General features: G+C 41.2%; 1 protein-coding gene across 9 annotated transcripts in view; it reads right to left on the bottom strand.

Annotated features, from left to right (window-relative positions):
• Positions 1–21,046, bottom strand: part of MAP7 (microtubule associated protein 7) — a 169,928-nt gene that overhangs the window by 142,409 nt on the left and 6,473 nt on the right. For 2 of the 9 annotated variants that reach the window (XM_032339418.1, XM_032339422.1), the window contains exon 1: positions 4,613–5,622. The exons of 5 other annotated variants lie outside the window; for them this stretch is intronic. In XM_032339418.1, the coding sequence (XP_032195309.1) occupies positions 4,613–4,745 (133 nt within the window). In that variant the 5' untranslated portion in view covers positions 4,746–5,622. Of the gene's footprint in view, positions 1–4,612; positions 5,625–21,046 lie in introns of those variants that run through there. 2 more of the 9 variants (XM_032339413.1, XM_032339417.1) reach the window with 2 other exon arrangements.

Raw genomic sequence — 21,046 nt, 5'->3', positions numbered from 1 at the left:
AAATAAAATTTATGGCTATCAATTTGACTTTAAGATTTCCTCCTTATAATAGGGATCTTTGATACTCTTGCTATTCTGAACTATACCTTTGCCTCACTAGCTGTAGAATTCTACTGCTAAAAGTTTTTGCCTAGTCCTGAAATGGCACAAATAAAGACAGTGGGAACAGACAAAAGTCCAAGTCTTACAGAACAAAAGAGAAAAGAAACAAGAAAAAGAGAGAGAATGATTCTAGAATGGCATTCACATTTCTTGACATTAACACTCCTTTTTGGGGAAAAAAAAAGACTCAGGACTTATAAAGAGGACATTATAATTGCTAGATCATCACTACTCTAATAGGAATACAAGTGGTAAATGGCAGATCATATTTCATTTGGAAACCTTCACTGGCAGAAATTCTACCTTTAGAGTGCATAAGCCAAAAAAAAAAAAAGAAGAAGAAGAAGAAGAAGAAATTACTGCAGGCTCCAGAAAAACCCATTCTAACAAAAAGGCAGGGGGAGGGGAACAGGGAAAAGGAGAAGACAGCTTCCCAGAACTACTGTGTCCTGATTTCAAGGAGAAAAATTCTTAACAATCTAATCTGCAATTTGCTAACAAAATGAGCAGGAGGCATTAACCTCAGTACTAACAAACTGGTCAGTTAATACTACCTTGTAAACATATGCCTTCATTTTTCCACCAAAGAAAATGAAAAACAGTATAATGGAACACAACAAAACAGGGTAGAATCCCTGATACACTCTAAGGTAAAGGCAACGTGGTAAACAGTCATAGGATTAACCTATCAGATACACCCAAATATCAGATACACCCAAACATTAAAATGGTTGCCTAGGAAGGACAATCCTAATATGATCAACATTTCTTAGTATTCTTATGTTAGTAAGACTTTCAGAGCCTGTGCAAATTATTTTTAAATGTTGAGTTTATCTCCATTCAATAATGTTCCATCCACTCTGCAATTTCATACACAGAGGAGCAGTCTTGGCCCTTGAGAAGCTTACTGTCTAGAGAAGGGCACATAGGTATAGATACTTTCATAATACTCTCAGCCCTTCCCCCAATGTCAGTTTATATTCTTGCATTATTGGTACATAGTGGTCTCCTTCACTAGAGAGGTAGACACCTCTGAGAGCAGAAACTGTGTCAGTTACCTTTGTACCACCTCCACAATGTCCCAGCAAAGGAATCTGTACAGACTGAGCATTTAGCAAATGTTGGTTTAGGGAGAAAAGGTGTTTTTACAAATTAATTACACTGTGCTCAGTAAAACTCACCATAAGGCGGGTTTGCCTTGAAACCTGAGCAAGGACACTGAGTCACTGCAGTACCTAAATAAGCTTTCCTGCACCAGTCCACAAATCAGCATTACACTGAGACCTAGGTTCTAGAGGTATAAGAGCAGAAGCCCAGCTCACCCCCAATTACTGTCTAAATGTTATTCGTCGATAAGAGCAAGGCATGTAAAACATTTGCATCTCTACTGATTACAAGGGAGAGAAATTTCACCTTCAAGAACTGATTGAGTCTACCAGCTAACTGAGCTACTGTCTCACCCCATCAAGGCAATTTTGAAGCCACACAGGGAGTCCAGACAGTAATCATTATGTTCATTCCTACAAAGTTTGTTATGATGGCTACCCAAGAGTAGAGTATCTGGAAAGATGCGACCTGTCATTAACCCAGGGTAATCCTGAATAGGAGCATTTACCTCCTGAATTCAGATAACAAACTTCTTTATGCCTGGTGGTGACAGAATAAAGATACTAAGCATGAAAACCAGGTTGCACACAGTTGGCTGATTAGCCCACAGAGCAGGCAAAAAAGAAAACAAAATTTCTGATTGCTTATCTTAATAACAACACATAAATGATAACCTGTATGTCATCTTGCCATGATGATTTGGAAATAATTTAATAAATAAAAGTCCATTATATGTTGCAAAGGAGGATGTTGGCAACCAGGGAGTAGCAAGTATAATATTCAGAGCAGGAAATAACATTTATGTGGAAAAGGACAACTGAAATTATCTATAAAGCCAGTTTACTATGCTCCACATTCATTTCAGGACCTGACCATATCTGGCGCCAGGAAGCACGTAAGGTTGGACAACACAGAGAGGACAAAAATTCAGATCACAGCTCTATAGAGATAGAGCTACAGAGATAGTCTAAGAGATATCTCTACAGAGATAGTCTACAGAGATAAGACTAGAACTATGTTGTCTAAGAAGGTAACCACTTGCCATGTGTGGCTCTTTAACTAAAAAATCAATTAAAATTTAAAAGTCAGGGGCGCCTGGGTGGCTCAGCGGGTTAAAGCCTCTGCCTTCGGCCCAGGTCATGATCCCAGGTCCTGGATCGAGCCCCGCATCCGGCTCTCTGCTCAGTGCAGAGCCTGCTTCTCTCTCTCTCTCTGCCTGCCTCTCTGCCTACTTGTGTTCTCTGTCAACTAAATAAGTAAAATCTTTAAAATAAAATAAAATAAAATAAAATTTAAAAGTCAGTTTCTTAGTTATAGTAGCCATATTTCAAGTGCTCCCAGCTACATGTGGCTAGTGGTTATCATATCGGACAGGGGGTACATAGAATATTTCCATCACTGTTCTACTGACAAAGTTAGATTTGTAAGTGGACATTCCTATTGCTCAGACAGACCTCATAAGAAATTCAGAACCAAGCCAATAGTCTTATCCATCAAGAACCACTGATATTTCCAGGGCTGTTTATTTTATTAGATGTGTCCATAAATTAGAGACATTTGGGGGATATACAGAAAGTCTGGACATCCTGATCAACAAAAGATTTTCCTCCTTCTCTATTCCTTCTCTTTCCCCTTGATATAGGGAAAAGCAGAAAAAGAAAAATGGTAGGGGATCAGAACCTTCTTAAGTCTCTCTTATCCAAAAAGTTGCACGAATTGCCAAAAACAGATTTTTAGAAGCACCTACTTCCCCTTCCCTTCCTCCTTTAAATAAAACACTAAAGGCAAATGAAAACAAACAAACAAAACACAGGAGAAAGAGAGGAATTCAAGAAAACTACTCAGAACAAAACAGATAGCTATCCTAAATTACTGCTCTAAGATGCCTAAGGGAAAAGTGCTGCAAATGAAGAACATTTCAAAAAAATACACAGTGGGCACAATTCAACAGATCCACATTAATTTAGAACGTTACCACTTCCTAAGAGGCCAAATGATCTGCTACTAACAATTTAAAGTATTGGGTTTTCATCAAAAGCACACCCTGGTTCAATTGTCTAACTCCTGGGCAAAAAAACAAAAACAAAAACAGAAACAAACCAATCATCTCCATCAGCTTCCATCTGTGGCTTCTGTAAATTCCTGAAGTCATCTGGTTCTAAGACAGAAGCTATGTCTGACAGTGACATTAAAGTCAACTATGCTACTTAGATCCCAGTTGTTAGAAATTCTCTGTATATGGTATTTTAAAAGTGAAGTAAAATATACTTCTGGATTTAGAGTAGACAGTTGCAATTATATTTGAGAAAAGCAAATGAAGATTCACTCAAGAACCAGGAAAAAGAAAGCCAGTCATTTTCAGACACTGGATTCTATTCAAACACTTATTCTATCAGTGTTTAAATATTTGCCTGCTACTTTGCCATGCTACTGCTCTGTACCACACAGAGAAAAATTTGATATCTCCGTGACAGAACAGTTTGCATGCAAGCTAAAATTTAATCCCCACATGGAAACAGCAAAACTGGTACTCTATCAGCTTAAGCAATGAATAGCTTATATATTTTGGGGAAGGGAGTTGCAAGAAAAAACTTAAAATGCAAGCCTTAAAGCCCTTCTAAAGGCATGATGTTGCCATCCCGAAAATTATAGCCCTGGGGAGGAGGGGTGGCTATGAGACAATGCTAAAAGATGGAGTACCCAGGGATTTGAGAAGCCAGTCAAAGCTGCTCCATGTCATCATTATGACAGAAATGCACAAGAACCAGACCTTTCCTTTCCACACCCAGCACAGGCCAGCCTCCCGGAGATGTTCAATAGCAGTTACCATCACCAGTTAGAAAGCCTCATGGTCCTCCCTCCCTGTTCCCTAGCTTTGTCCTCTATGGTGCACTCCGTGTTTATTTATCTCCTCCTTCAAGCTCTCAGTATTTCGGAATAGAAAAGGAAGGAAGGAACGTCTTGACCCTCTACCCTTGGAAAAGGATGCACTCTTTGGTCACTTTAACTCATCCCCTTCGGAGGAGAAACTGTCCTTATTAAACAGAACTCAACAAGGCACCTAAGCAAGGTGGGGAGGTGTTCATTTAAACCTGGACGACTCCTATTCCTATTGCTAGGACAGTGTCATCGGTAACTGTTCAAGTGAGCATGAGAAAATTAAAGATCTCTAAGCCAAGAAAGCAGTGAAGGTCAGAAAGGCAGCTGATCTGAAAGCTACCAAATCTGCAAAATCTGTTCCCCATTTCAGGCATCCATAGTTCTGAAGAATGTGTAAATACCACCAGCAAACTGCTAGGGGGTCACAAGCACTCCACACCGCGTGCACACAGTTTGTAAATGTGCCACAAAAGATGTGGGAAATAGGGGCCGGTTCCAACCAAAGGGTAGAGCTAATGCATACCTTTTGGTCTTCTGGAATTTCCATTCTTTTGCTGTTCCTCTTCCTCGTTAATGGTGAATAAACCAAGGGGAACTGGCCTTGCACTGGTCTTCTTCAGTCTCTCTTGTCGGATAGCTGTAGCAGATCCAGGCATACCGAGGCTACTAGTTCTTTTAATTATTATTATATTAAAAATATATGCTTATGTAATTGCAGCTCCCAGAAAGCTGCTAGTTTCTAAGCGGCCAGTTCATTTGAGCACTTGTAATAGATCCCCTATGGGTAAACAGTGTGCAAACAGCTGACAGATACTACCAGCCACTTGGCAACTGAGGCCCTGCAGTTCCTCCGCACCTAGCAGCAGCCCCCCCACCTCCCCTCCGCGCCCCCTCCCACTTACTCCCCCCGGGCATGTGGCTGGCTAGAGCCCGCTGCTTGCACACGCGCTCCCCACACACGCACGCGCACTCTCCTTCCGGAAAAGCCCCAGGAAAGGCACGCAGGGTCAGCTGCCTCGGTCCGCTGCCTAACCTGTGCAGTCAGATCCCGGCTCTTCCCCCTCAGGCACCTGTCCCCAGGCTTGTCCCCCGCCGCGGCACGGTAAGCTGTTCCGCACACGGCACAGAGTGGAAGCGGCGAGATGCCGCTGTGCACAGTTGCCCTGACAACCCCGACCTGTCCGGATCCAGGAGGAGCACGAGCGGCTCTACCAGCGCCCCGCGGCCGCGGGCTCTGGTCGAGAACTCACCGCAGTGGGCGGGAGCCCAGGGAGGGAGGTGGCCGGCGCGCCGCCAGGCTCCTTCTTCCTCTCCTCTCTACCCCCGCCCCGCTCTGCCCGCACCGGCGGCAGGGCAGGGCACCCCACCCCCCGCGACGGAGCCAGGGACTCAAGGCAAGAAGACTTCTTCTTTGTTGGGGGGGCCGGGTTTTCAATCGGGACAATGTTTGCGAGTCCCTGAATGAAGGAAGGCCTCGCTGGACCCGCACGCACACTCCGCACTCTGTCACACAGCCCAGCCCTGCAGGCGTCCCTGCGACCCCAGAGTCTCTGTGAACACAGGCGAGGCCTCACCTGGCAGGAGGACCGGCACTGCCCTGCACCTGAGACCTTCCCGGGAGGGCAGGCAGGGGGAGAACCCGGCCTCTTCTCCCAGAGCCGGCAGTCTGGAATATCCCGAGTGCGAGTCGAAAGGAGAGAAACTACAGTTCACCAAGGGAAAAACAATCCGCCCCACCACATCCACGCTACTCCCCCGGCAATTCCACGGGCTCTGGGCCGGTCACTCCCAGCCGGGCTGAGCAATCCTCAACACTTGACCCACTTTTAGTTCTTTTTCAGATTGTTTTCTCCAAAGCATACAATCATGTGATATTGTTTTCTCCTGAAATGAGCTTTCTCACTTAAGACTCTCCAGACTCTCCACCTCTAGGCTGCCTGAAACTATGCTGTATGTGGGGAAAAAATTTCAGTTTATAGTGACACTGACCAATGCCAACTGCCAAATTAAACTAATTTTTGTTGTTTTTGTTTTTGCTTTTTAATCAAAATCAAGTCTGCTTAAAAAGTCCAAAGCCATCTTCCCACTCCAGACCGCTCTACTTTTCCTCTCAATACTTCTCAATACTTCTACTCACCCATGAGAGGACCCTGAGGATTCTATGTCCAGTACTCTGTCTAAATCCTTTGAATGGAAGAGTAACTGTTGACAATTCACTTAACATTTCTTGGTGACTTAGTCTTTGCTGTAAAATTGAGGTGATCATTTACCTTCCAGGATTGGGGAAAGGATGAAATGAGCATAGTGGTAGCTGGAATAAGTCCTTATAAAGAGCAAAAAAAAGCAGGTGATATGTATAAGAATCATTTTTTTTAAAAAAGTAATCTCTATTCCCAACATGGGGTTCGAACTCACAATCCCAGGATCAAGAGTCACATATTCTTCCAACTGAGCCAGCCAGATACCTCCCTGCTTTTACTTTTTATAATACATCTGTTCTAAGTAGTCCATTTTTGCTTCATATTTAAGGTGTTTCCAGTTTAACTATCAACTTTATCAAAGAACAATTTTATTTTTTTATCTACTAATATTACCCAGGCCACTGCAGGAGACATACTAGCAAATGTACTCTGGGGAAATAAAAACAAAAACATCAAAACTATAGAAATCTTTCGCTCAAAGACTGAGGGGATTTAATTAAGGTTAACAGTTATTAGATGTGTAGATTGGGGAAATGCTGGAAATTTCAGATATTAAGTTTACTTAAAATCATAGTCATCTATGTGATTGGTATTTGAAATAAAAGTGAATGGGGTTGAAGAACTGAGCGGGTCTGAGAAAGCATCTACATCAGCATTTTTCATGCAAGGAAAACCGAAGCCCGAGAGGTAAAATTCCTTGCCCAGGTCAAATGTTAGTTGGCAGCAAGAGTGAACATTTAGATCTCCTCCTCCATAGTTCAGTGCTTCTGCTTATGATGAACATTTGGCCTATACAGTTTAGAATCCTAGATCCCTTTCTCCAGCCTCTACAGAGGTGGCAAGATGTGAAGGAAGGAAAGGAGAAACCATGCTTAGAACATGCAAGATCCTATTGTTCAAGAAATAAATGGTGGATACCACATAGTTCCATAATCCTACTTAGTAATTTTATTTGGTAATTCTATTTCCAAATTGAAGATGATTTATTATTTCTTATTTCTTTAATCAGGTGATCAAGAAACATAGTCCAATATTACCATACACATATTTATGGAAATCTTTTCAAATCTAGTTGTTTCTTCTACCTTCCAGAGAATCAGGTTAGTACTTACAATGGCAACATACACACACACACGGCTGAAACTACCTTTTGGCAGAAAAAGTAAAAAGCTACGTTTCAAATGACAAATTTCATTCAAAAATGTTCCTTACCCAAATAAAGCTAATAGCTTCTAACCATCTCCAAGAAGTTTAACAAAAGTAAAGCTAAGGAAAAAGGGATCTCTTCTTCATCGTCCACATAAAACAATGAGAGGATTAACATTTTATGAAGTATCTTAGGAGGACAATGAAACATCTTTCTAAGAGCAAAGCAAAGGGAAAGCTGAAATTCAAATGACTTCTGCAGAAGATGTACATTCCTTTACTTTCAAGGATGGCCTGGATGGCTTTAAAGCTTTTATAGGAGAAATGCAGCAGCAAAGCAAAGTCTTCATAGCCTTTACCTTGTCTGGGTAAGATATCAAAAAGGAGCCCCCCATTGAGGTCTGTGGAACCGGAGATCACAGGACAGCCCTCTGGGACACACAGGACCAAAACACTACCAAATCACTAGGCAATCACGAGTTCTCCTGTTAACCGCAGTAGACTATCCCTTCAAATGGCAAAGATGGCATTCTTCACGCATAAGAAGTCTCACGGAGAATTTTGATTCGTATCAAAATGTGGAAGTCACTAAAATGGCTGTTTTGAGAAGTATGCTTAAACCATCTACAGGGAAATGAAAGCCTAATCAAAGGAGGCCAAAAGTCACCACCATCCTACAGCCCATGGGCAGGTATGGGGTCAAGAATTCCATTATCTAGGAACATCTCCAACTTTGTCAGATGCTGTGCGAGGTGTGTTAAATAGGTTACCTGTGTTAGTCATAACAGCATGGGGGAGAGGAGTCCTCACCTGACAGGTCAGGAAACAGAGGCTCACAGAGGTTAAAGTCCCCCAGCTAGTTAAGTCACTGAGTCAGGATTAAACCATGGCCCATCTGCTCTGAGGCTAAGATGCTTTTGTCTAGCTGCCTTGTAAATCCTGACTGCAACAGTGACTAGCTGTGTCCCAGTCACAGCTGTGACCAGTCACAGAGAAGCAAACAGCCCCAAGATCAAATAATCATAATAAAGGAGGCTTTTTTTTTCCCTATCCATGAAGTACACATTTAAGACATAAATACATTTTAGATTAGTTTCTTAAATGCTCAAACCCTGTCTTTAAATGGATATAGGTGTTTAACTCTTATTTAATTTCAGGAATACTGGGGCTGAACCCCTGCAGAAGCATGGGCTTTCAGTCTTTTCCCTTTTATACTCAGACCCCAAACAAAAGCTGATGTGGAAAGGGGATGGCAAAGCCTTAAAGTAAAAGGAATCCTATTCCGAATTCCTAAGCTCTTCCTCAGAACTAGTAAGTGCTTTCAATTGGATGTGGCCTTGAGCATCACTTTCGGGTACAGTCCCCATGGGAACCGGGGTATGTAGACTTCCAAGAGTCAATGAGGTTTTGCAATGGTTTCAATTGTTATAATTATTTTTAATAATAAAATAATAATTATTATTTTAATGATTTTTAATGGACTTGGTACAAAATTGGAAGAAATGAGATACTACCTAGTGAGAAAAGGTAGATTTTTAAACTAAACTCACTTTATAGAGAGAAAAATGTTCCCAATATAATCATTAAATATAGTGACAACTGTAAGTGGAAATGATACCACTCGTCCATTATTAATGAAACAGGCCACTAGGCTGTTGAGCAACTGCTGTCCTCACCAATTCCCACCCCCAGCCCCACTCCCTTAGTACACAATTAATTTGTATCTGTCCTTCTTATCCTGGCTGCTGGGTCCCTCTGGCCTGCCTCCAGGCATGAGGCAAGTGAATATGTAACAGTCAAACTAACTGCTTGGTAGTCCCCTACCAAGTCCCCTACCAAATCATCTCGTGATTTGGACCTACCTGTCACAATGTTCTAGGAGACTACACACAGGCAGGCGCATGTATACACACATACGCTTCAGGCTGGCTTCTGCTCACACGTATCCCTCCTTTATTTTATGTCTGTCTTTATGACTGTAAGACTAGAAAATAGCATACAGTCCATGAATGAATCTAAGACTATCCTCCTGCAAAGAGCAATCTGTTTAAGCAGTGAGAAGCATACCTAGACCCTCCCTTCTAAAAGCCTAGGGAGCTTTACGAAAACAGCCCTGAAATGGAAAAGAGCCTGACTGGCACTCATTAAGGACTGTAGCTGAGAACAGAAATCACTACTGCTGGAATTGAATGGACAGTCACTGGTAAATTACAGTTCTATACACATATAAGTTAGTTACTTTTCAGCAGGGCCCAGAAGTGCTAAAAAGACTTTTCTTATTTCTACATTATGATTAACACACAGGAGCTGATTAATTCCTCAAAACTACTGGACTTCAGTAATCTTTTAAATATTTAATGCATTAACCCCCGCTGCCCCCACCAAGGTAAGCTGCAATTTACTTCTAGTAGCAGTTTTGGAAATCTACATTTTAATGCAGTATTTAAAAGAAAAGAAAACCTTCATAGGTTTGAAAACACAAAGCCAGCACAGGTTGACTGTGGAATCAAACAGCCCCTGAGAACAAAGGGTCCCAGCTGGTTCTCTGCCATGGCCTTCTTGAAGTTAGAGGGCTCCCTTACAGTTTCCTAGAATGAGGACACTTCCTCACGGCATCTTTGGCAATAAAGGCATAATGTCCCGCCATCTTGCAGCCTTATACAGAGCTTCCAATAAGCTGCTGGACAAAGAAGTACAGCACAAAGAAAGACTGACCCTTTGAAAGGAAAATAAAAAGGCAGGTTTGCTTTGATCTTTATTTTACCACCTTTTGTTAACAGGCACTAAGAAAAACAGTAAATACTACTCTAGCAGTGGCGTGCCAGGAACCAAGAAGTCCAAGGTCCCTGCCGTGCCTTTTATAACATTTCCATAAATCTCTGCTGTGTGGTGAGCACTTTGTGGTGCCAGCAGAGCCCACTTTCCCATGTCTGCCCCTCTGTAAAGAAATTTTAAACCCTGAGGATTCACTTATCTGAACATAAGGTATGGATAACCAAGCTTTAAAACTCTTTCCTAAACATTAGGGATCGCTAGCTAAGTTGCTAATATTATAAAATGCCACATTAAACTTGGAACCCAGGAACCTAGGTTAGAATGTCCTCGGGCTGTTCTAATGTTCATTATTCCCACTGATGATACCTAATATACACTGCATGAACTTCTGAATTCCTGGACACGAGTTAAGATGGGTACACATCATCTCCTCTAATAGTGACACCCTTGGGAGGTTATAAATCCAATTTTACAGATTCAAAAGGAGGCAAAGAAATCAATTGCTGGGTTCAACAGAAGAATCAGATGGACAGCCAGGCCTGTGTTTCTCCGTTACCTGACCTATCATTGGTCTGTGAGCAGTTACAGATTAAGTTTTATTTTTTGAGCCACACCACTAGAAAGGTAAGGAAACTGAGCAATTGTGGCCCCCGTCTTGCTTTAGGAGGCAGAAATCATGTCAAAGGTGCAAGGGCAGGGGGTGGTTTGGGCAATGACATCAGAGGGGAGGCAGTAGGCAAATCATACAAGGTTCTCCCATGTAACCGAGGCAAGGGAGGGGGCATTCAGGAGTGGTGATAATGAAATGTTTGATCCAGACCGGCCAGTCTGGTGGAGGATGGGTTGAAAAGGAGGAGTGATACTTATGAAAAACCAGTTCCCTAAGTTCTCTGCCCAGGTGGAGAAAAGCATCTCACGCAGTGACTGTGGGGATAGAAGGCCAAAAAAGGAAAATGAGCACTCACTTGTGTTTGTTTTTCAAACAGGCAGGCCCTGGCAGCGTGGAAGACTTATTTCAGGGGGATGAGCATGAATACCGAGTTGCTGCCAAAGCCCAGATGAGTGTGGACAAGTGGGCAACGGGGAGGAAAGGTGGTGTTTTATTAAAGATTTAGAGGAGAACGAGGGTTGTATATCTGTAGATAAAACAGAGAGATGGCTAGACTCAGGGCCAAAATCATCAACAGATCAAAATAATGGGCTATCGCTAAAAAAAGACTTAGTAACGATAAATACGAACCCCTCTTTTTAAGTCCAGCTGCACGGGCAGAGAAGACAACAAGACAACCCAGCCAAGCTTCAGGAGCTGCGCAGAAGGAGGGTGCGCGGACAGCGAGCTCTCGACATACGATCAGCGTGATGAGTCAGTGAAAGTCCTAACAGTATCACAGGTGGTATCAGCAGATGTCCAGCTCGCTGAGTAAGCGGAAGAGCCTTCTCTGCTTGGGGGTCCTCGGATCACATTGCCTGAACTAGGTATTTCACTAGGATGATAAATTAGAACACACTCGAAAGAGAGCAGCCTAGGACCTGCCAAAATTCTAGGCTATAATACAGGAGATCATTGGAAAGAAGGTACATTTTCCTTTGGAGAAAACAGGGCAAGATCTGGAGAAACAAGGTAACTGTATTAAAGGTTAACATGTGGAGGCATTTCTACTTTTAGTGTAGTGCTGGAAGGCAGAATGAGGCTGGGTGACTGGAAGCTACCAGAAGGTAACAAGCTGTGCCTTCCGTCACTGAAGATGGCCATGCAGAAACACGGACCTGGGATGACAGTGCTGAATGAACGTGTTGTGTCCAGGTTGGATTCTTAGGTCTTTAGAGTCTCTACTGATCCCACAACTGATTCCACAACCGGATGAGAACCTAAGGGCAGTTAGATGCCCAGGGAGAAACACTCTGGCAGAAAGAAAAGGCCTGAGAGAGCTTCAGAAGGCCCTCCCCTCACCCCTCCCCCGCCAGTATTTACACTTCACAGAGCTCTGTTTTTTGCCGGCAGCTCTACAGTTGTACTGTTTTACTCGTTCAGCTGATGCCCCCCAGAGGTTTTAGACGTAAAGCTAAAATACACCAACAATGGACGCTTCCCTCAGTGGTGCGGTTACCACAGGCTGGTGCTCAGGATTGCTACACCTGCAGCTCCCAGACTTCCCGCACTCTCCCCGACGGGCAACTTCAGGGAACTCTAGAAGATGAGAAATTCTAGGGAAGATGGGGACTGAAAATGAAGAAGATAAATGACACCAGATCAATGACACCATTTACTTTGAATGGAACACCATGGCTCTGTAACTTCAGAGAGATCTAAACGTTTGTGAGAGAAGAGCAGTATTGAAGAATAGTAAAGCAATTCAGTTTATTACTTTATGGGCATTTTACGGAGAGTGATTGTCTTAAGTCTTCAGGTCAATGAAGAAGTGACCCAGCCCAGAGCAAAGGGTTCAACGTTCATTACAGAATTTCTTGAGACTTGTCCCAATCCCATCTTTTGTGGCTTTGCTACTCTTTCCAATTCTTTATCCTAAAATGCCCTACCGAAATTAAAACTGACATCAATTAAGAAATTTTAAGAGGTTTAATATCCTGTTTTTACCTTAAAAGTTAATTTAAAAGTTTCTCTTAAAAAGTAATTGAAATGTGTTACATAATCCTGGGGGAAAACTCTGATTTTCTTTCTGAGGGTCAGGGTATCCGGTCAGGCTTCTTCTCCAAAGATTCAGAACCCAAACTACTACTGGACTACTATTGATACTACATACTACTAGTTCTCTGGAGAAAAATACATAAGTCATACAAAGAGACAATTTTTTTAAAAAAAAAAGACTTATTTTAAGGAATAATGGCAGCTGTGATCGTAGAAGCTGGCAAGTCCAAAATCTATAAGACAGAATTTCCTCTTCTCTGGGAAACCTCAGTTTTTGCTCTGAAGGCCTTCAATGGAGTGGATCAAGCCCCCTATATTATCGAGGGTAGTCTTCTTAAAGTCAAGTGACTGTAAATGTTAATAACATCTATAAAATATCATCACAGCAATATTTAGACTAGTGTCTGACCAAATAACCGGGTACTGTAGACTTGCTAAATTGATAGATAAAATGAGCCATCATGAGATTAGACGTAAAGCTAAAATACACCAACATAATCACAGAGATTAAGACACTCCATTCCCACATTGAAATCAACATGCTGTAGATGAAAGCATGCCACTCAAAAGTCAAAGGTCTATGTGTCAGGGATCATAATTTTCACTGTAGAGGCTGGACACTATTTACTAAAGTCATTTCCAATATTGCAATGCTCTATTAATTGTATTGTATTCATACAATCGGGCTCAGGCAATCTCAGAGTAGAACTATTAAATCCTCTTACCTTTCACTAATGATCTCTCCTTGAGCATCCAGTGCAGGTCAGCATCAAAGCATTATCAAATAAATCCTTTTAATCATTATAACAACTGGTTACCTCAACATTAAATGAATTGGAAAGTGCAGATATGCAAGTTAAAAAAATTACTCCCTATTGTCATAAAGTAACCCCACTGTCTCAATCAGAAGAAACATATATAAATACGTGGACAGGGAGGGCACTGAATAATACATGTTTCTCATGAGAACATAAAGTGTGTATGAAGGTTTGAGGTACTAAACTTTACAGTTATTCGTTAAATAGAACCAACTCTGACAAAGGAAAAAATGATTACAATTCTGAGGCATAGTTCTGAAATCAACCTAGGGGAAGGAAGCACAAATTATATAATCATGGTGGGTAAGTTTGAGGTTTGGTTGTTTTCACTCAGCTAAGGTCCATGCTGAAAAAGATAAGCATATCCAGTGTAATTGTCAGCAACCAACCAGAACACTGAAAGCCTGTAGCTAAATTATACAGATAAGAGACAAGTATATTTAGAATTAAAAGCAAGCCAGACGCTTTTCAAATTTGGAACTGCTAAACAAAAAAGATTCCTAATGCATCAGTAATTGCTTTAAAAAAGATAGGAAGCATTAATTTCCAAGAAATAGATACTACTAGCGACCCAGTACATTTTTTGAGAAATATCATCCCCTTTTAGTCTTGTCTGATCTATAGCCACTGAGATTTTAGTGGGCACAACACAGAAAGACACAGAAAGAAACAATAGCTCTGAAGGATGAACAGGTTGAGAAACATACTTGGAGTGCCCCAAACCTCATTTCCAAAACCCCTTTACCTTTCATATCCCTTTCCAAGCTCCTGCCTTAAAACTTCTGTGAATTTTAAGATTTATTTATTTTATTTGAGAGAGAGAGTGTGTGTATTTGAATAAGTTTGGGGGAGGGGCAAGAAGGAGAGACTCTTCAACCAGCCTCCCTGATGATCTTGGAGCCCAACACAACATAGGGCTCCATCATGACCTGAGCTGAAACTGAGTCAGACGCTCAACCAACTGAGCTACCCGGGTGCCCCGAAACTCCTCTTAATTTTAGACAGGCAACTGAGGAAGGATTATAATGATAAAAGGAACCTTTTGGCAAACTTCCTAAAACACCACAAATGGACCGTTTTGCCTTTTTATTATTGGGCAAAGTGGCCACACTCCCATTGTTAAAGGCACTAAAACCACTGATACATTTAAAAAAACAAAAATAAAGACTTGTTCCAGAGACAAACAATGTTGTAGAGAAGCAATCACAGTTATAACAACATTCTTTCTACTCTCATAATTTTTTTTGTCGAGACGGTCCTACTTGGTTCCTGTTTCCATCTTGGCATGGTGGGGGAGACACCCCCCCCCACAACCCTTATTATAAGAAACACCCAAGTCCCTTTGCAGCCCAGAGCCAGGCTTTCGTGGACTCAATGAAAAAACACCTGGTTCTTGCGGTTTACAAACAAAAGAAGGGAAGTTTATGAAACCAAAAGCTGTTTGTTTTAAAAAGAATTAACATATTGCAAACTGTTCCATAAACGGGTTTCGAGATAGGGACACTGACAACAGATAGCATGTGTACCGTAAAGCAAAACCTCATCTTTGTGCACTTCACCACTGGGTCTGAGCTCCCAGACACTGGATTCAGTAAAGCCTTCTTCTCCTTCCGTGTGCCATTCTGTACTCCTCTCTTCCAAAACCTCCTTGAAGACCTTAAACTCTATTGTGGATGCACTCTGGGTATGGCTGGACTACCAAAGACTGAATCTAATATGCCAAAGTAGTGTTTCCTTGAGGTTCACTGGATTAAAAGATTATGGGGGGTTTTCTATTCAAAGACATTTGCCCTCTCATAGGTCTTACAGACTAAAAATAGCTCCATCCCCCATTTCTCTATTATAATGCTTTCTACTGTGGAGCCATTTCTTCTACTTGTATTTTAGTTCCTGATAATCTACCTGGGACTTATACGATGTCACTTTATTTTATTTTTTTAAATGTTCATATATGTTTTTACATTTTTTTAAAAAAGATTTTATTTACTTATTTGACAGAGATCACAAGTAGGCAGAGAGGCAGGCAGAGAGAGAGGAGGAAGCAGGCTCCCCGCTAAGCAGGGAGCCCAATGTGGGACTCGATCCCAGGACCCTGGGATCATGACCTGAGCCGAAGGCAGAGACTTTAACCCACTGAGCCACTCAGGTGCCCCACGATGTCACTTTAATGAAGCATAGGGATATACCCTTTTACATACACAACAAGGACATCCTCCCAGGGATGGTAGGAGGTAGGAAGCCATTGTTGCAAAAGAAGTTTCTGGGTTTATTCTCATGTTGAATATTTCTTATTTTTAATAATTTTTCTTACTGAAGAATAATATAAACCTTAATATTTTAAGGGTGGTTTAAGTTATGTTGGTTTAATCACCATAGTGTCCACTATATTATATACAAAATCTGAAGGCATTATTCAGAGCATCTAAACCTAGGACCCATCTGAGGAAGTGATATTTAAACATTTAGGAGTTAAATTTTTAAAAAGATAAAAATTGAAATTACAAGTTGAATGAGTTATTTTCTTAGGGACAAAGGTCTGACTCATACATCTCTGCCCCAATATCCTATGGGTCTTACAAATAAGCCTCTGTAGGGTGCCTGGGTGGCTCAGTCATTAAGGGTCTGCCTTTGGCTCAGGTCATGATCCTGGGGTCCTGGGACCAAGCCCTGCACTGGGCTCCTTGCTTGGTAGGAAGCCTGCTTCTCCCTCTCCCTCTGCTTGTGTTCCCTCTCTCGCTGTGTCTCTCTCTGTCAAATAATAAAGTCTTTATTTTGTTTTTTCTCTTCAAAGATTTTATTTATTTGACACAGAGAGAGAGATCACATGTAGGCAGAGAGGCAGACAGGCAGAGAGAGAGAGAGAGAAACAGGCTCCCTGCCAAGCAGACAATGCAGGGCTTGATCCCAGGGCCCTGGGACCATGACCTGAGCTGAAGGCAGAGACTTAACCCACTGAGCCACCCAGGTGCCCCTAAATAAAGTCTTAAAAAAAAAAAAAAAAAGCCTCTGCAATTTAAGAAAGTCTCTTCTAAAATTTAACATACAAAAATTTTTAGTAAGAGAAACAATTTTCTGATTTTTTTCTATTTCAATGTATGTAGAATTAAAAACCTCTTAGTTATAGTTGACATACAATTTTACATTAGTTTCAGGTATATGACTTAGTAATAGGACATTTATATATATCATGAAATACTCACCATGACAAGTGTAGTTGCCATACCAAGTTATTATTAACATTATTAACTACATTTCCTATGCTGTACTTTTCACCTCCACAACCTGTAACTGGAAGTTTGGGCCTCTTAATTTTCTTCACCTACTTCGTCCATCCCCTACAAAAGTACTTGTTTCAAGAAACACAAACTACAGACTTCTCTTGAAAGCCTTGTGGGAGGCAGGTTGTACACACTTCCCAGATTTTCCTTTTAGAGAAACATATTCAATGAAGTGGCTTGTTTCAAGTCAAAGTAAGTCTGGGAAGTCCATCTTTGTGGTTTAAAGGGTACAAATCCATCTTTATGATTTAAAGTGCAATAATTCTGTGGCCAGTATTTTAGGAAAGAACGTAAAATGGAGAACTATGACACAGTCAAAAAAATACTTCTGAATATCATAGAAATGAAAAATAAGTCAAGAAAGGCTGGCATGGCCTTTAACTCAGTAACAACACAATCTGAGCATCTCCCAGGTTTGTGTGCAGCAACCTTCTACTGGAACATTCCATGCAACATTTTGACAGGTGAGAAACACCATCCAGTGTGCCAAGCCCATGGCGACATGATCACACAGCTGCAATCAGGTTTGAATCAGCATGACACTCTGATTCTCTGAGACTTCACAAGTAAAAATAAAAATTTGTTTGAGGGAACACTTCAGAATGCCAGGGGAAGCCCATATTTTCACAGTGATGCAGTACCAGTCCTTAACTACTATGAGCACATTAATTATAACCACACTCTGTGCTGTGTCAGGCATGGTTTTATATCCTTGACATGCATCAACTCACTTCATCCTCACCGTAGCCTAATGAAGGTATGGCTGGTATCCTGGTTTCAAAAAGCAAGCAAATCAAGGAAGAGGGATGCCTGGGTGGCTCAGTGGGTTAAGGCCTCTGCCTTCGGCTCATGTCATGATCCCTGGGTCCTGGGATCAAGCCCCGAGTTGGGCTCTCTGCTTGGCGGGGAGCCTGCTTCCTCCTCTCTCTCTCTGCCTACTTGGGATCTTTATCAACTAAATAAATAAAATCTTTATTAAAATCAATCAATCAATCAATCAATCAAGGAAAAGCCTGGTCAAATGACTTGCCCCGAATCCCTCAAGTAGCAAGTGACAGAGGTGAGAACAGGACTCAGAGTCCTGCACAAAGTAATAGATTGAGTGCAAAACCATATGGCTTCAGTATAACCTTGAAGGGGCAGAGAGGAAATCAAAGACCATCTTTTCCTTAGGGATCAGTCCCATCCAGTATCCCCTATTCCACGTTTCACTGTGGTCCCGGTTTGTATAGCTATGCACACATCAACAGCAATGAAGAGGAAAAAAAAAAAAAAAAGGAAAAGAAAGAAAATCTGAAAAAAACAAAAAAGAAAATCTTAAAAAGCTTCATGTCACAACTGAGAGCACCATAAAACCTCAAGCACACACACAGACCTCAGACGTGCCTCTAGAGGTTCTGACATGTAGAGCTAGAGATATTAATTTGTCATGATGTTCAAAGTCACGAGTGTGAATAATACTTTTAAGAAAAAGCAAAAAGAGCAGAGGTCACCAGACTGAGCCTTCTGTCAAGTAACATCTAATGAGGAGAATGAAGAGAGGTAAATAAAGCAAAGAACGATTAGTCCACAGGCTATTAGCATAGGTTGTGCAGTAGGGTGGAAGGCGAGAATGGCGAGGTCATTCTTATGTCAAATATTTACTGGCAGACAGAAAAGACAAGAGTGGTCTCCAGAGCCAGGGGTGTGATGATGAGAGGTCATGGGTCACTATGAAAGTCTCTGAGAAGAGTATAAATTTGCTATGAAAAACTTTATTTACCTGAAATTGAAGTTTCTGATTTTGAGGGCAGGGAGGAAGAAGGTGGCAGAACCAGAGAGAAAGTTCATTACCTAACCTCTCGTCTAACTGCACATATTTATACATAAAAGGGCATAAATACACATACCAGTGTGCACATATTTTGCTACTCAAGTGTACTCATATTCACATCTATATTTCCTTCACAAAATTGCTGAAGCCAAATAAGAGACAAACACAATAAATTCACTAGGTTGAGGGAAATGGCTATTAGGATTTTCCAGGCGGTTTCCATGAGTAGGGTACACCTGACACATCCAAATTAAACCTACCAAGGTCACACTGAAGAGCAGTGGGTAGGAAATCAATCCAAACTAGTCTTGAATGCACACTGGAATCACTGGGGGAGTCTTAGAACATACAGCCACCTGGTTTCCACCCCTAGAGATTCTCCGATAATTGCCTAGGGTGGGGCTTGGGCACAGTGAGATTTAAGAGGTCCCCATGTGATTTTAAGTCACTGTCAAGATTGAGAACTGACGATGCTAATCATTAATCAATAATCATTTCAACAACATAACCCTATGCCCAAGGAATGAGCTGTATTTAAATGAACTGACGAGTGCTGTGGTTAAGGGGGTCAACATACAGAGCATCAGCCCTGAATTGAAACCAATCCAGCTGAATGTGGGTAGCAAGGAACCAGGTCCTGTTGCATGTGTTAGGTCAAGACTTCTGAGAACCAAAAGCCTGGGTTAAGACCTTGATAAGCAGCCCCACATTTTTGCTGTAGCCTATTATTATGCATGTTACTCAAGCAGGCCTTGTGTCGGTGAGTGCGGACACTGAAAGAAGGGGTCTCTTCTGGAATTTCAGCCTGGAGTTTAAAGTTATTCTAGAATATGGCTATTTTCTACTTTCAACATAGTGTCAGGGATATGTGAGAGGTTATGCCATAGTAAATGATGGTTCCTTTTATAGGAAAGCCAACTCCAAGGGGAAGCTTTAAGTTACCTAAGTTTAAAACTCCAGATCTCAATTCTCCACTTGATCTTAGCCAAAAGGCCAAGAGGCGATCAGATCTCAATTCTCTAAAATTTAAATATACATCATTTTACTAACGATGCTTACAAAGTCCAGTTCACATATCCCAAATGCATGGCTTAACTTCCTTTCTGCTCAGTTTTGCATTCCTATGTTCATCTGCAATGTTTGGTCAGGAGTGTTCATTCTCCCAGGCATTTCTCACAATTCTTTCACAACTGTTTCTGTAGGAGCTTCAAAGATGAGGAATTGTTGAGTGCAGTGAATTCTTGTTGTCGAAATATATTAATCCTCAAATCAAAATTTAAAGTGGCATCTAGAAAATTTTATAGATTCTTTAACTGGCTCTTTCTCCAAGATACTAGGGAGACTAGTATTTAATGAACAGAAAAACCACCTGATGCCATTAAATTTGTAAACTATAATTCAGAACATTGCAAAAACAGATGTTACAGAGGCAAAAGGCCCAACATGGATGGATATGGAGAGAATAATGCTAAGCAAAATAAGCTGATCAGAGAAAGACAAATGTCATATGATTTCACTTATATGTGGAATTTAAGAACCAAATGGACCAAAAAAAAAAAAAAAAAAAAAAAAAAGACAAACCAAAAAACAGACTCTTAACTACAGAAAACTGATGGTTACCAGAGGGGGAGATGGGTGGGTGGGTGGGTGATGGGGTTTAAAGAGTTAAAGAGTACACTTATTATGATGAGCACTGAGTAATGTATAGAAATGCTGAATCACTATATTATATAATTGAAACTAGTAACATTATGTTAACTATACTGGACTTAAAATTAAAAAGGAAAAAGGCAGTGACCTGTTGAATAGCTACAACATTTAAAGCTGGATTTTATATAAAAGAAATAAGCCAAAATACCATACATATTTAGCATATAGAACCTTAGATCATGCTCAGTTATTAAAAGTCCAGTGACTATCGAGACCTTTACAAAACACTGTAAGTACACTTCAGAAATTGAGAGCTGACCCCTTAGTTGATTTGGCAATATAAATTCTGCAAACAAGCAATAACCAGGACCATAAAACAAGTTATATGACCAATATGTCTAGCTTTATAACTGAAACAACATTCTTTCCAAATTCTGGAAAGCCATCTTTCAGGGAATTGGAAGACAGACATTAGGGTGGGAAGAGAACTTGGACTGGTATGGGATGTGCTGCCTAATGGCACTTCTGTTCATAATCAACTCCAGAATGAAGACTCCACAGGAAATCAACACTATGGAAGAATAAAGAAGATGGTGATGTTAAAGCCAAAAAAATTCTCCTCATTATAC

This window comes from Mustela erminea, chromosome 4, assembly GCF_009829155.1.
Source record: "Mustela erminea isolate mMusErm1 chromosome 4, mMusErm1.Pri, whole genome shotgun sequence".
Taxonomy (NCBI): Eukaryota; Metazoa; Chordata; class Mammalia; order Carnivora; family Mustelidae; genus Mustela; species Mustela erminea.
The sequence above is the reverse complement of the archived record's forward strand: the minus strand, read 5'-3'. Positions and strand labels throughout refer to the sequence as shown.